The 14,328-nt window shown below is 43.9% G+C and overlaps 1 protein-coding gene across 1 annotated transcript in view; it reads right to left on the bottom strand.

Moving 5' to 3' along the window:
• Positions 1 to 14,328, bottom strand: part of stab2 (stabilin 2) — a 38,140-nt gene that overhangs the window by 2,408 nt on the left and 21,404 nt on the right. Inside the window, exons 35-63 of the mRNA XM_015399401.1 lie at positions 13,652 to 13,750; positions 13,375 to 13,570; positions 13,197 to 13,292; positions 12,529 to 12,586; positions 12,368 to 12,441; positions 12,150 to 12,275; positions 11,346 to 11,419; positions 11,193 to 11,264; positions 10,964 to 11,083; positions 10,843 to 10,887; positions 10,687 to 10,767; positions 10,421 to 10,570; positions 9,779 to 9,907; positions 9,607 to 9,678; positions 8,428 to 8,604; positions 8,152 to 8,241; positions 7,936 to 8,082; positions 4,838 to 4,897; positions 4,635 to 4,758; positions 4,369 to 4,518; positions 4,190 to 4,294; positions 3,000 to 3,104; positions 2,704 to 2,897; positions 2,491 to 2,632; positions 1,487 to 1,620; positions 1,236 to 1,401; positions 1,007 to 1,113; positions 812 to 925; positions 592 to 738 (exon numbers count right to left, since the gene is read on the bottom strand). Of these exons, the coding sequence (XP_015254887.1) occupies positions 592 to 738; positions 812 to 925; positions 1,007 to 1,113; positions 1,236 to 1,401; positions 1,487 to 1,620; positions 2,491 to 2,632; positions 2,704 to 2,897; positions 3,000 to 3,104; positions 4,190 to 4,294; positions 4,369 to 4,518; positions 4,635 to 4,758; positions 4,838 to 4,897; positions 7,936 to 8,082; positions 8,152 to 8,241; positions 8,428 to 8,604; positions 9,607 to 9,678; positions 9,779 to 9,907; positions 10,421 to 10,570; positions 10,687 to 10,767; positions 10,843 to 10,887; positions 10,964 to 11,083; positions 11,193 to 11,264; positions 11,346 to 11,419; positions 12,150 to 12,275; positions 12,368 to 12,441; positions 12,529 to 12,586; positions 13,197 to 13,292; positions 13,375 to 13,570; positions 13,652 to 13,750 (3,354 nt within the window). The remainder of the gene's footprint in view (positions 1 to 591; positions 739 to 811; positions 926 to 1,006; positions 1,114 to 1,235; positions 1,402 to 1,486; positions 1,621 to 2,490; positions 2,633 to 2,703; positions 2,898 to 2,999; positions 3,105 to 4,189; positions 4,295 to 4,368; positions 4,519 to 4,634; positions 4,759 to 4,837; positions 4,898 to 7,935; positions 8,083 to 8,151; positions 8,242 to 8,427; positions 8,605 to 9,606; positions 9,679 to 9,778; positions 9,908 to 10,420; positions 10,571 to 10,686; positions 10,768 to 10,842; positions 10,888 to 10,963; positions 11,084 to 11,192; positions 11,265 to 11,345; positions 11,420 to 12,149; positions 12,276 to 12,367; positions 12,442 to 12,528; positions 12,587 to 13,196; positions 13,293 to 13,374; positions 13,571 to 13,651; positions 13,751 to 14,328) is intronic.

Genomic DNA, 14,328 nt, shown 5'->3' with positions numbered 1-14,328 from the left:
CATCTTACCAACCAGAACCCCACTGTAGACAAGCCATGATCTGCTTCTCTGTTCTCCATTTTTCATTTGGATGAAATAATAGCTGCATGAATCATGACAGCAGACAAGATAGAGGAGAGCAGGAGGCGGGGTTACCAATCTACTTGCTCTGGAGAGCAGAGTTCTCTGCTTTTAGATGTTGTGGCCAAAGTCTCCAGTTGCAGAAAAAAGTCACTAGATTTTGCACTAGAAGCTTTTTTGAAATAAAAGTGCTAAAATGTGCAGAAAATGGATGGATCCAATATGGTGGACACTGAAGGGGTGGGGGGCTGAGTGGGTGCAAAAATGAGAAATAGTTTTATAAACCATACATGTAAACAGAGTTTTATAGGGCCCGCAGGAACTGCCTAGTTTTGCCTAATGGTAAATCTGCCCCTGTGTCGCGGTAAAAGCAGCAAAAGGCTAGACCTGTTTGAATTCACAGCCAAAACTTTTCCGGTCTTCTTATTTTCACGTACTTCCAGGGATCCAGTCCAGATAGACTGTATCCTTGGAAGACGCAGCCCATAAATTGGAATGCAGCCTAAGTCTGCCCTCATCTGAAGGACTCACCAGAAGAGAAGAGTTGAGAACGTTGGCCTGGCTAAGGACTGTCAGGCTGCCAACTCTGGTCCTGATCCGACTGTTGTTCCTCAGTTGGCTCAGAGGAAGCGCCTGACCCTCATACAGGTGAAACTCTATGTCCCGCATGGACAGGGTCTGTTGGGATGCAATGTTATTACGTTGCAGCTGTGAAACTGTTCCCAAATGTAGACTTAACATCAGGACGTACCATGTTCAACGGTAGGCCGCTGTTATCTGGTACAAACAGGGTGGACTGAGCCCTCGGGTCAGTGAGTGTCGACACAATCCGATGTCTTGACTCTGCTTGGTGGGTCAGGATATGCTGGAAAGACAACGATGGGCTTTAGTGTCAGAAGAACACTGTGGTGAAGAGCTGCGGTGTGAGTTAAGATGCGGGACTCACTAAGAGGAAGTTGGAGAAGGATGGAGTAGACATGAGGACCTGCAGCAGGCTTCCTCTGCAGCTGAAGCCATCTCCAATGTAACCAGCTTTACACTCACACTGCACACCTGAAACCAAGAAAAGAATCAACATCAGCTGACGGGAGTTACCACTCCGTTCAGCCAGTAAACTTCAATGGTTCTCATGTTCTGGACAATTTCTAGCTTCACCATTCAGATTTTCTTCTCACCCTTCATCCTGTAGCAGAAGGCATCCCAGGTCTCACTCAGGTTTTTCCGGGTGCCATAGTCCACGATGCCCACGTGTCCGAAACCACACTTGGAATTGGGGTAGGTGGTGGGATAGGCGACTCGGCCTTGGTCCAACCAGCCGGCAGAGCACATATTCAGTCCCCCCTTCACATGTGAACCCAAATGGCAGTTAGTTCAGAAAGATCAAGTCCAGATGAGACCAGGATTTAACTGCGTTGAGTTCACTGACCTGTTGAGCGTAGGAGAGCTGAGTGTATGTAGCCAGGGTGCCTCCCTCTGCCCTGCAGCTCTGTTGGGCTGCTGTGTAGTTCAGTTTGTACTGACCGCTGGCCGAGCGGTAGTGAAACACACCAAGCGTTGAATCTAGATTGAAAACACATATCTGCATGTCTGAACATCTAGAACTCAATTCATTTTATTTCTATAGCGCCAATTCACAACACAATTCATCTCAAGGCACTTTACAGTTCACCAGATCATCCAGTCAGACTGATTAGAAGTTTTCTATCTAAGGAAAACCAGTTGAGTGCATCGACTCACTGACTCGAAGGCGTTCCCTCATACTAAGCATGCTTGTAGCGACAGTGGAGAGGAAAAACTCCCTTTTAACAGGAAGAAACCTCCAGCAGAACCAGGCTCAGTGTGAGCGGCCATGTGATGAGGCTGACTGGGGTTCAAGGAGACAGAAGCAGAGATGCAAAAGGCAACTGTCCAGGAAACACACAGCCAGGCAGATGAGCTCCGAGCCAAATCCCTGAGGATGAAGAGAGCACATCCAGCCAGTCACAGTCCGAGAAACAGGACTACACTGAAAAAAGGCACATCTATAAACAAAGGTGTTGATGGCAGCAGCGCAGGTGATATTTCTCTCCAGGATGGAGTCACAGCCAGATTCTGCATAGTGGGAGGATAGAGATAGAATGAAGCAGAATGATGAATTGGAGGTCCCTGTGTCCTCCAGCAGTCTAAGCCTATAGCAGCATAACTATAGAGATAGCTCAGGATAACCTGAGCTATCTCTAACTATTAGCTTTATCAAAAAGGAAAGTTTTAAGCCTAGCCTTAAAAGTAGACAGGGTGTCTGCCTCACGGACTAAAACTGGTAGTTGGTTCCACAGGAGAGGAGCCTGATAACTAAAAGATCTGCCTCCCATTCTACTTTTAGTAATTCAGCCCCAAACTGATCTATTTCTCCTGAGGCTAGCTCAGAATCTGGGCCGTCTCCTGCAGTACCTTCAAAGTGGAGGTCGGTACATTTAGCATCTGGGTGGCACTGTCCGTTGTCCTGGAGACAGCGGCTGATTGGGAGCTGTTTGAGCTCACAGGTAACTCCATCTCCAATGTAGTTGTCCTTACAGGTGCACTTCTTCTTCCCCTGTTGACACATTTCACTGATTAGTCCAGCCTGAGATGGCAAGGTAACGTGAGAGGTGTTTTGTTCCTCACCGGAGCTGTCATTGTGCAGATAGCGTGTTCATGGCAGCCGCCGTTGTCCCCGCTGGCACAGGGGTCCACAGGTAGACAGGTGAAGCCGTCTCCAGAGTATCCTTGAAGACATGTGCAGCTCACCTTTTCCCCTTTTTGCGAACATTTCGCCTCCTTCGCACAGCCGCCGTTCCAGATCTTACAGATGTCCACCACTGTGAACATGGAGACAAGTACAATAATGTGGCTGGCCAGTGAAACTGGGCCAACACAGCTGGAATAGGAACCTTGTACTGTGAAAACTAGGCGATATTTACATTTGCAGGTGAGTCCGTCTCCCACATGGAACGGTCGGCAGACACAGGTGTTGTTTTCCTGACAGACGGCCTTTGGAGAGCAGGGTGGAGAGCACTGGAACACCTCTGCAGACCAGAGGGGCAATGTGAAGATCTGAGAAGACCAGCCTGTCTGAGCTGAACTCCTCCAACTAACATCTGGAGCACTGATCTATCTGATCCATCCACAGATGGTTCATCCCAGAGGCTTCTGAGCACAGGGATGAACCCTAGTCTCTGTGCTTCAGTCAGCTGATGACGGATTGTTCTAGATGGAGAACCTTCAGACGGATCAGGGATCGCTCTGTCCAGCTAAGACTGCATCGTAAAATTCCCTAAGATTCCTTGGATGTTTCAGAATCTTCTGATCTAAAGATGGATCAAACGCATGGGCGGATCTAGACAGGGGCCAACGGGGGCCAGTGCCCCTGTAGATCATGTCCTGGCCTCTGTTATGACCCCTCTATCAAAGACGTAATACTAAAAGAAATTATAATGATATGAGCTGGAACAGACATGTTTCTTTTTTTCTTTTTTACAAATTCTTCTTTACTAATTATTCAAAAACAATAAGGTTATAGCTTCAGTGGTGATGAGATAGGATCCCAGTTTTCATCTGCTAAATGTTTTTTTCAAAACAAATAAAATAAAATACTCTAATTTTTACTGCTGAATTGATCAGTTTTTTCTTGAGTTCTAATTCAGATTTTATAGAAAACAGTGATTTTAACTTAAACAGGTCAAAAATATGTAAAATTCATTAATTATGAGTGTATACAGACCTAATAAGCCATTTATTTTAATGAAACCTAATTAAATAGAAATTCTAATTCATGCAGCTCTCTTAATATATTTGAATCCCTTATCCTGTGTTTTATTTCATGCTTTTCTGTGCCCCCATGAAAACACGCCGGGCCCCTCCTGGGCCCCTGGTACATTGGGTTTAGAACCGCCTCTGATCTCTATGTCCTTAAAGTAATTATCCATCTTTGTTCCTCAAAGACACTCAAGGGGTTTGCTTTACCACCTCCTGATCGCCATCATTATTATTCATTAACCCTAAGCTGTTCAGTTTCTTAACATTTCGTGGAAAGGAAAACAAGGCCCTGCTATCCCTAAAAGGACCTAAAGGCAGCTTTAAATGGGTTCTAGTGTGTAAAAACCAAACTTACCTGTCTGAACATCGCATCGTTCTCCCGTCCACCCTTCCTCACAGAAACACAGACCTGTCCCATGGATTCCATCGTCACATGACCCGTGGACCGAGCAGTTACAGGCTGAAACAAAATCAAAAGATGAAACCTGGAGACGAACCCCTCAGAGGTTGGCGGACGGCCTCCCTGTCGCTCACCTTTGCAGTTGGGCCCATAAAACCCATCTGAGCACAACTCACAGGCCGTCCCCTTAAAACCAGCCTCGCAGGTACAGGTACCGTTCCCAAGGTGGCCGTCATCGCATTTCCCTCGTTTACTGCAGAGGGAGTGGACTCCTCCTGGACATTCTAGAGAGAGGAATTCCACATTCATTGTGTTGCCGTCAGAACTTACGTCATTTTAAGATTTTAGGGGAAAATAAAGCCAGTTTTCACCAAACATCATGAAGACATTGAATTCTCACCAAGGCAGTCTCGTCCATAGAAACCAGGACAACACTTTGGATGCCAGAAGTTGACGGTACAGATGGGCCGACAGCCAGAGTTTCTACTGATCATTAGGTTTGGAAGGTCACACTTCTGGATCTCCTGAACACAAAAGAAACTAAACTGATGAGAGATGTGTCCATTTCCAAATAACACGTTCAAAGCAGGCGCCAATTCTGACCTTTTCTATGGTTCCTTTAGGACATCTGGCACCAGACCTAGAGCATGTAACACAGCCCATCTGGAACAGAGGGAAAGCAAAATATCATCCATAGCAACGCAAAGATTCCATATTTCTCCAGAAAGATCTGAACCAAACTATGAGATGTGGTCCATTCCAGGCTTTCACTGGGTCATTAGGCCAATTTCAGTTTAAACCGGAACCATAACCCAACCTTAAAACTTCAGATTCAGGATGACGAAGAACCCAGGGGCGGATTTAGGAAATTTGGGGCCCTGGGCAAAAAAAAACAGGCAGGGGGCCCTCTGAACTAAGAAGACAACACCTAAAACAGACCCATTATACAGATACAGAAATTTTAATGGAATAGATATCCATTATTTGTTCTACCTTTTGTCCCTCTCTTCTTGTCATTTTTGTTGTTTCCCTCTGTATGTTTTTTTTCTTTCTCAGCTGAGTTTTAATGCTGTTGCAAAACTAATCAAAGACTTTTTCCAAGCACCACCAATCTACTTGCTCTGGAGAGCAGAGTTCGCTGCTTTTATATGTTGTCGCCAAAGTCTCCACTAGCAGAAAAAAGTTGCTAGTTTTGGTGCTAGGCACTTTTTTGGAATCAAAGTACTAGAGGGTTTTGAAAAGTCACTAAATATGACAAAAACGCCAAGTTGGCAACACTGCTCTTTGCATCGTTTGTTTTCAAATGGTTTGCTGCTGTCTGTTTGGACCTTTCTGAACATGTGCAGCAAATGGACTGATCCAATATGGTGGACACTGGAGGGGGGGCTGAGACACACTTAATATTATCAGCGTTCTGATGGCAGTTTAGCGAAAGGATTTTTATCAAAAACATAATTAATGTGCACAAATAAGGTATAGTTGTGTTAACCATACATGTAAAAGGGAGTTTTATGGGCCCCCCAGGAACTTGGGGCCCTAGGCAGTCGCCTAGTTTTGCCTAATTGTAAATCTGCCAATGGAAGAAATCAAAAGTTCAAAATGATTTAACAGAAACTCCTATTTTTAATTTCTGACAGGACACACTGGGGGTTCTAAGCCTATAAGTTAGGGAAATCCTTTCTAGATGGACCATTAAAGTCCAAGACAACAGAACCACCTCAGAACATCTCACACACAGGTCACATTTCTCTGCAACACATTTGTTATCTTTGTGGGATGATCTCAGCTCATCTTCAGTGTTCGGGTTCAGGGAAGATGATCACCATAAGTGTTGTCGTTGTTCTGTCAGATCAGCATACCCATAGTCAATACGCATGTGCAAGACGTAAGATTTACATTTATCCCTTTAGTTTTGTACAAAAAATATACTTTAAACTACCTTGATGGGCGTGTATCCCTTTAGTCACGTACAAAAAAAACTATTTAAGGACAGATTACTATACGCTTCAAAAAGCACCAAAAAGTCAGTAATTAAATTGTTTTTTTGCTTTTTTTCCCATGACTAAAGGGATACACACCCCCTGAGGTAGTTTTACGTTTTCTTTTTCATACAAAACTAACAGGATAAACAGGTATTGACCATGGGTATGCTTGTCTGACCGGGTATGCCCATCTGACAGAACACTGGTGCAAGATGTGAAGGAGGATGGTCCTGTGTCGGGACCTTTCAATGTACTGAAGTCCTCCTGTATGTTTTAGAAGAAGAAAAGCCCCGACCGTAATATCTTCCCCATCATCCTTCCCCGTGGGGCTGGTGGTGTTCGTCATGTGGCTGCATGGGGACCCAAACCAGTCAGTGGTTACAGGGTGGATTCACCATTAGGCAATACTAGGCAGTAGCCTAGGGCCCCAAGTTTCTGGGGGCCTCATAAAACTCTGTTTACATGTATGGTTAATACAACTATTCCTTATTTCTGCACATTAATTATGTTAAAAAATGATTTTGCTAAATGCAATCAGAAAGCTTATAAGTGTGTCTCTGGGGCCCCCCCTTCGGTGTCCAGAGCAGTGTTGCCAACTTAGCGCTTTTGTTGCTATATTTAGCGACTTTTCAGACCCCTCTAACCCTTTTATTTCTAAAAAGCGCCTAAAAGCGACTTTTTTTCTGCTACTGGAGACTTTGGTAACAACATCTAAAAGCAGCGAACTCTGCTCTCCAGAGCGAGTAGATTGGTAACCCCGCCTCCTGCTCTCCTCTATCTTGTCTGCTGTCATGATTCATGCAGCTATTATTTCATCCATATGAAAAATGGAGAACAGAGAAGCAGATCATGGCTTGTCTACAGTGAAAAGAAGGACTGGGTTATTTACTTTGGCCTTTTTGGAAACACAGGAAGGAGCAATCAGCTAAGTGAGCTTAGTGCTTGGAAAAAATCTTTCATTCCTTTAGAGCAGTGGTTCCCAAAGATTTACTTCTGGGCCCCCCTTTGGATTACAATAAAATGTCCTTGTTTGCTTGTTGCTGCAGATCTTCTCAAATCTGGGTTGCAGTGTCACAACTGTCCATTATGCTCAGTCAAGCAAGCGCTGTTTTGTTTTTTTTTCTTCATTCATCCATACCACTTTCCGCGCCCCCCCTGCAATGGCATTGCGCCCCCCCTAGGGGGCGCGCCCCACACTTTGGGAACCACTGCTTTAGAGACAGCATGAAAAGTCCGCTGAGGACAAAACATAGAGAGGAAAACAAGAAGAAAAGAGGGACAAAACCTAAAGGTAATAATGTATGTCTGTTTGATTAAAATTTCTTAATCTCTATAATGGGTCTGTTTTATGTGTTGTCTTCTCAATTCAGAGGGCCCCCTGCCTGTCTTTGCCTAGGGCCCCAAATTTCCTAAATCCGCTCCTGGGTGGTTAACAGGCTTCAGCTACACTTGATGAATGGCTGAGGAGGTAACCCTGGAGGACAGTGCCCCTTAGGACTGACACTGATCTAACATGATCTAGTTTGTTCATATCCACACAGGTAAAGAGAAAATGAAGCTGAATAGTAAAAAAAGATCTCACACAATTATGGCGAAAATGTAAAGAAATAGACAAACAGCCAAGTGAAGATGAGACAATATTTATGTTGACATGAAAAGTTCTTTCTAAAGTTGACCAGGAGGATTTCAGATGGTTACTGGAGCAAATAAAGGGCTTACCTTTAGGTCCAGCACAGTCTGTTCATCACAGCGTCCCCCCAGGCTGGGTGGGATCAGCAGGCAGTCTATTCCATAGGCGATCCCAGATTTGAAGACAAGATGCCTCTCGGTGATCCGACAGGAACCGCCATTAATGTAGATTTCTCCCTAATCAACAGCAATCACTGATTCAGAGTCCAGCTCATCTCTTCTGTTTCCATTTTCTGTTGTACTCACAATTCTCTCAGAACCACCGCAGGAGAAAGAGAGAGATGAACCCTGCAGAGTTCGACCAGAGTCCAGGTAGATCAACCCTTCTGCATAAATCTGAGTTTGAAGAGAAGAATCAAAAGGAACCATCATTTTTTCCTACAGAGTTTGGACATGTTCATTGGTGGCCATTATCCATTCTTCCATTTTTAGTGGAACTTTTTATCCTTTCCAAGCATGCCTTCCAAATCTAAAACACATCCAAGAATGACAGCAACAAACATGCTCCCATGGTCTTCTCACCTTCTGGCTTATAATGATGTGGTACTTCAGATACTCAAGCAGCTGCGGACGATTATGCTGGTGGAACAGGAAGTCCTTCTGCTGTTGTGGCAGAGATGCCATGACATCATCAGAAGGGAGGAAAAGCGTGACCGGCTGGTATATCACATCATTTATGAGGTCCATCACACCTGTATCCTAAAAACACAACACAGAAAGGAAGTTAGGACATCTGGCTTTCTGACAGAATTCAGGCAATGACCATCGAAGAACCTGGGACAGAGACAATGACGCATTTTACAGTTCAAAGCTGAGTAATAACAACGGTCCTATTTTTTGAAGTTGGGATGCTGATTTCTTTTTATTACAATGCCTAAGGCAGAAAAAATAAATAAATTTCAGCTCAGAAAAAAGGCACTGGGGTTATTTTACCCTGAAAATTCTATAGATTTTTATGTTATTTTAGGTCTATAAAAGTTATGTTTTGTTATATACACTGATTCTGAAAAAAAAGGAAAAATATTTGCTTCATAAAAGTTTTGCGGCCATCAAAATGCTTCAGTGTTATTCTATGGGTCAAATAGTTGAGTAAAAGCATTTCACATAATTTAGAGACATTTTGAGAATCTCCAAGCATGTCTTTATTACTGCTGTTCAAAAAAGACCTATTATTTTGTAAGATAAAAAAACAACTTTGAGTCATGAGCTTGAATTGATGCAGCTCAGGCTGCGTTTTACACACCCAATTTTCATATATATATTTAGAAAGTAGAAGGTGTTAGCTGTCAAATGATGTATCACACATGTAATTTGGTCTTACAGTTACGCGAAGGAATACTTCAAATGAGGTGTTAAAAGGTCAAAAACTGGCATGTTGCGGTGTTGCTAGGGTTAAGCACGCAAACCATGTGCAGAGGCATTAGTCCTCGATGTGGCCATCACACTTTGAGTCCCAGCTTTGTAGCATGTCTTCCTCCTCCTCTCTGTCTAATCACATTTCCTGTCTTGCCTCTTTTAAAAATACTAAATTTAGAAAAATATTGTTTTAAAAAAAAGACAAACACTGTTCTAAGAGGCCATGATGGATTGATGGCCTGGTCAGAGTTTCATCTGCATGTTTGCCCCACCCCCAACCAACATGAGCCTCAGTGGTAGGTCTGTCTGGTATTATACACATGCAGGTGTGAGGTAGGGATTTACCTGTAGCAGTTTGTAGAAGCTGTTATAACCATGCTGCTTAGCCACCTCTGAGAGATTTCTCTTTGTTGGATCCTGCAGGAAAAAAAACACATGTAGAGAGGTAAAGGACTGACCAAGCACTGAACTGATTGATCTAGAGAGCATCAAATCCTCAGAAACGACTTGCACTGACAGGCATGAGCATGAATTTGTTCATATCAACGTTCGGAGGAAACAGCGTGGTGTCGATATCATGGATGATGCCATTAACACTGATGTCATCGCTGCCCGTCACGTTGGCCTGGTTGACTGTGATTTTTCCCTGTTAATATCATGAACAAAAAGATGAGTTTAAGTTTATCTTTACTTACCGATGTTGTGCCGCACCGCCATGAGATGAGTTTAATTCACATCACATTTCATTGCAAGGCACTTTACAGTTCACCAGATCATTAAGTCAGATTGGTTAAAAGTTTTCTATCTACGGTAAACCAGTTGATTGCATCGACTCATTGACTTGAAGGCAATCCCTCACACTAAGCATGCTTGTAGCGACAGTGGAGAGGAAAAACTCCCTTTTAACAGGAAGAAACCTCCAGCAGAACCAGGCTCAGTGAGAGTGGCCATCTGCTGAGGCCGACTGGGGTTCAAGGAGACAGAAGCAGAGATAGAAAAGGCAGCTGTAAAAGACGGCCCCTCCAGGAAATACGCAGCCAGGAAGACGAGCTCACTGCATCTAGTCTGAAGATAACTAATTCAGCCTCTGGCACAGGATAAACCTGTTCGGCAGGTAAACCAATACCATGCAGGTAGGAACAGTTCTCTAACATCTTACCTGGTTGGATCCGATGGTGAGGATGAGACCAGACAGAGAGGTCAGGTTTCTCGGTTTTTTCAGGTCTTCGGGGAGCAGAGTTTGACACATGACGATGTGGTTTCGCAAGAGGTTGGCTAAGTTTTCTCTGTATTTGTCCAGAATTGTCAACTGAAATGAAACCGGTGAAGATAAAAACAAGCAGACGGTGTTATTGATCTTACCGGTCCGAGAGCGTGGATCTGTTCAATGGAAACTGAAAACTGTTCTCCCTCCAGGTCACTCACCGTGAGGTTGGATTTCTTGTTCCGAGTAGTTACAGCAAATACGGTGAATGGACCTCGACCTCTTAGGTTAACGTCCACTGACTGAAAGCACAGTTCACCTCAATTAAAGAGACTGAGCCTGCGGGGGGCGACAGAGAGTGATATCTGGATGCTTACAAGGTGGGTGAAGTAAAAGTCAGTGGACCCCCTATACCTCAGTTCCTGTCAAAAGTCGGAGATGATTGGTTAAGAAAAGCGGCGACACATCTTAATAAATAGTTCTATTGAAGAAGCTCACCTTCTCCACGATGGTTTTGCACTTGAAGCCATCTCCGATAAAGTTTTTTGAGCATGTGCAGGATCGATTGCCGGGGCCCGTCATGTTGCAGATGGCAAACATATGACAGCCACCATTTTTCTGAAAAAACATTGCTAAGGCACTCCTCATTGGGTCTTTGTGGCAATGCTGTACTGACAGTGTCAGTGTTACTGTTCACAAACCTTCCTGTGATTGTGTAAAGACTCACCTTTTTACACAAGTTGACCATGCTGCAGCTCTGCCCATCGCCTGAGTAGCCTTCCCTGCAGGCGCAGGAGGTCTGCCGATTGAGGGAACATTCATTCTCAAACCAGTTCCTGTGTTATTCTCTAGAACACTGATAAAGGAAGCTCTTACTTACTTTGTTTGGTCCAACGTGGATACAGTCTGCGTTCTCATGGCAACCCCCGTTTCCCTCCAAACATGGATTTATCTCTGTAGAGATAACAAATATCCAGCACTTTTAAAAAGATGTCTCCTTCTTATCCAAACCTCTTTCACCTTCTTGTAGAAATCCGAAACGTTGTGAATACTAAGTCTTCTGTTAGACCTCAAGCTAATACTATTTAAAGTTCTCTGCTTCTCTCAATTTTATCGCCCTGAATAGAACCTAGATGGTTTCTGTATTTTGATAGGCAGAGCATTGTTAGCTATAATAATCTATATAAAATATGAAGAAGTATCAAAGACCCCAAAATTGACCAAATTACCTTTAAAGACCCATTCTATAAAACTGGAACCCAAAGTACCGCCTGCTACACCAGAACCCCTGTAGACATCTTTAGATTTAATGATTAGTGGATCTCTCAAATAGTCTTTGTTAGATAAGTTGTCCAATGAATGTAGCCTAAAACTCTACTAAGAACTGTCAAATGGTCAAACAATTGAAACATTGATTTTCTAAAATCAGCTAAGGGGTAACAGGAATCTTCATATACTTATAGTTCATCAAACCTTTGAGCTTTCTGTGTAAAGAAGCTTTGAATCAATTTGAGGCAACAAATAACTCTTTGAAAATGTTCCAGTTTTGCTACAAACAAAGATCAGGAACCCCAAACACCTTTAAAAACTTTTTTCCTTTCTTGAAGAGGAGCTTTCGTCTTTTTTGGTCCAGAGAACCAGCTTGATATCAGATCATTTCCTGGAGGTTATCACGACAACCTACCCACACAAACAAACCCATCTCCAGTGTAGCCACTCTGACAGACGCAGTCTCTGCGGCCGGGTCGGGTCTTTTTACAAACCGCATACGGACTGCAGCCGCCGTTATTCACCAGACACGCGTCTACAGCTGCAGACATCAACATCAGACACATTATTCCCCAGGAGATGAGAGGAACACCTGCTAAAGCTCAACACATTCTGTCTGATTTTGGTTCTTACCTTTACAGAATGTTCCGTTTCCTTCAAATCCAGCAGCACAGAGACACTGAGATCCAGATGAGTGAACCACACAGCTGAAGGTCAGAGTCAGAGGTTGCATAGAAGATGAGGTTAGAAGCTGAGAATGGAGTGTTGGAGTATTTCAGTGTTGAGTGACTTACTTTGCACTGCTGTGACATTTCACCAAACCACACAGTTCATCAGCTTTGGATTCAATCTCTGCAATCATAAGAACACAACAGCACTGCTAGGTCTGTGAGCAGCAAAAAGGGGGGCCCTCCACCTGTCAAAGACTGGTGGGGACATTAATATTACTGAATCCACTTAAAAAGAACCAAATTATTAAACAGACTTCCATACAGCACATAAACCCAGACTAAATGGTATGTACTTATATAGCACCTTTTTTCAAGTCAGGAGACTTGACCAAAGGGCTTTACACCAAATTCAGTCATTCACCCACACACTCACGGTGGCAAACTACATTATAGCCAAAACTGCACTCTGACCACCATCAGTAGACAATGCAGGTGAAGTGTCTTGCCCAAGGACACAACGACAATGAAAGTCAGAGCTTGAACCGTCAACCCTTCGATTTCAGGGCAAACTCCAACATCCAGCACCACTGTCGCCCCTACAGACTAAGGTCCACATTCAGTGATCAAGGTGTAGAACTTGAACAACCAAAGGTTTACACCTGGCTGAAAAGACGCTGAATCATCATTAAATTACTAAAACTATGCAAACATCTGATAAAGCTTGATAAGAAACATAGAGATGAGCAGTAGAACACCATCCTGTTAAGGTGGACTACAAGCAGCCGTCGTACTTTCATCACAGTGAACACCCCTCCAGCCGACGTCACACTCACAGGTCCCGTCCCCGATCAGCCCCTCGTTACAGCGTCCGTTCTTACACCGACAATCTGCAGATCAAAGCGACGTTAGAAGTTGCAAAATTCTCAGAGTTCCACTAAAAGTTTGAATAGTTTAAGGAGCCTCATGGACCCTGGTCACAGTGAACGCCATATCTCCCGCTCTGGCAGGTTTCACAGGCTGTCCCGTTGAAATCTTGGTTGCAGCGGCAGATTCCAGTGCCATTGACCCCATCTAGACACAGGCCATTACCAAAGCAGGCCTGCCCTTTTGGACCGGGGCAAGGCTCACAGTGCAGCCCGAAGTAGCCGTCACAGCACCTGGGCTCCTAAAGATGGGTAGAGGAACATATATTCAGACACCCTTTTTATGCTGCAGACCGTTTGGTGATGGAATCTGAGAGACGTACGATATTCTTCCGGAGGCAGGATGCCTCACACCCTATGGCGAACTTGGATTCTCCATCAACATCTTGTGTATAGATGCATGTCCTCATCCTCACTGATTTCTGCACAGAATTGAAAACCATAAGAAAACCTCCTAAAAGTAACACTAATGACTATGCAAAACATCTGGACCAACTCAGAGGGTCCTCGGGTGTTACATCCCAACATCTAGGCCCCAGATCATTCCGCAGGTCACATAAAACAATGGATGCCCAACTGGGTCTTTTCAAGAATCAGTTGTCAGACCAAATGGGTCTAGACCCATTCAACCAGGCAGGGGGGGATTTACCATTAGGCAAAACTAGGTGGTTGCCTAGAGCCCCAAGTTCCTAGGGGCCCAATCAAACTCCTTTTACGTGTATGGTTAATATGGAGAGCACATTAATTATGTTTTTGATCTTTTCGCTAAAATGCCATCGGAACACTTATAATATTAAGTTTGTCTCAGCCCAAACAGACAGCAGCAAGCCATTTGAAAACAAATGGTGTGAGAGCAGTGTTGCCAACTTATTGCTTTTATCGCTATATTTAGCTACTACTCAGACCCCTCTAGCATTTTTATTACAAAAAAGTGCTTAGCGCCAAATCTAGCAACTTTTTTCTGCTACTGGAGACTTTGGCAACAACATCTAAAAGCAGC

The sequence above is a fragment of the Cyprinodon variegatus genome, unplaced genomic scaffold (genome assembly GCF_000732505.1).
Source record: "Cyprinodon variegatus isolate N-32 unplaced genomic scaffold, C_variegatus-1.0 Scaffold1007, whole genome shotgun sequence".
NCBI lineage: Eukaryota > Metazoa > Chordata > Actinopteri > Cyprinodontiformes > Cyprinodontidae > Cyprinodon > Cyprinodon variegatus.
Note: the sequence above shows the minus strand (reverse complement) of the source record. Positions and strands in the feature narration are given on the sequence as shown.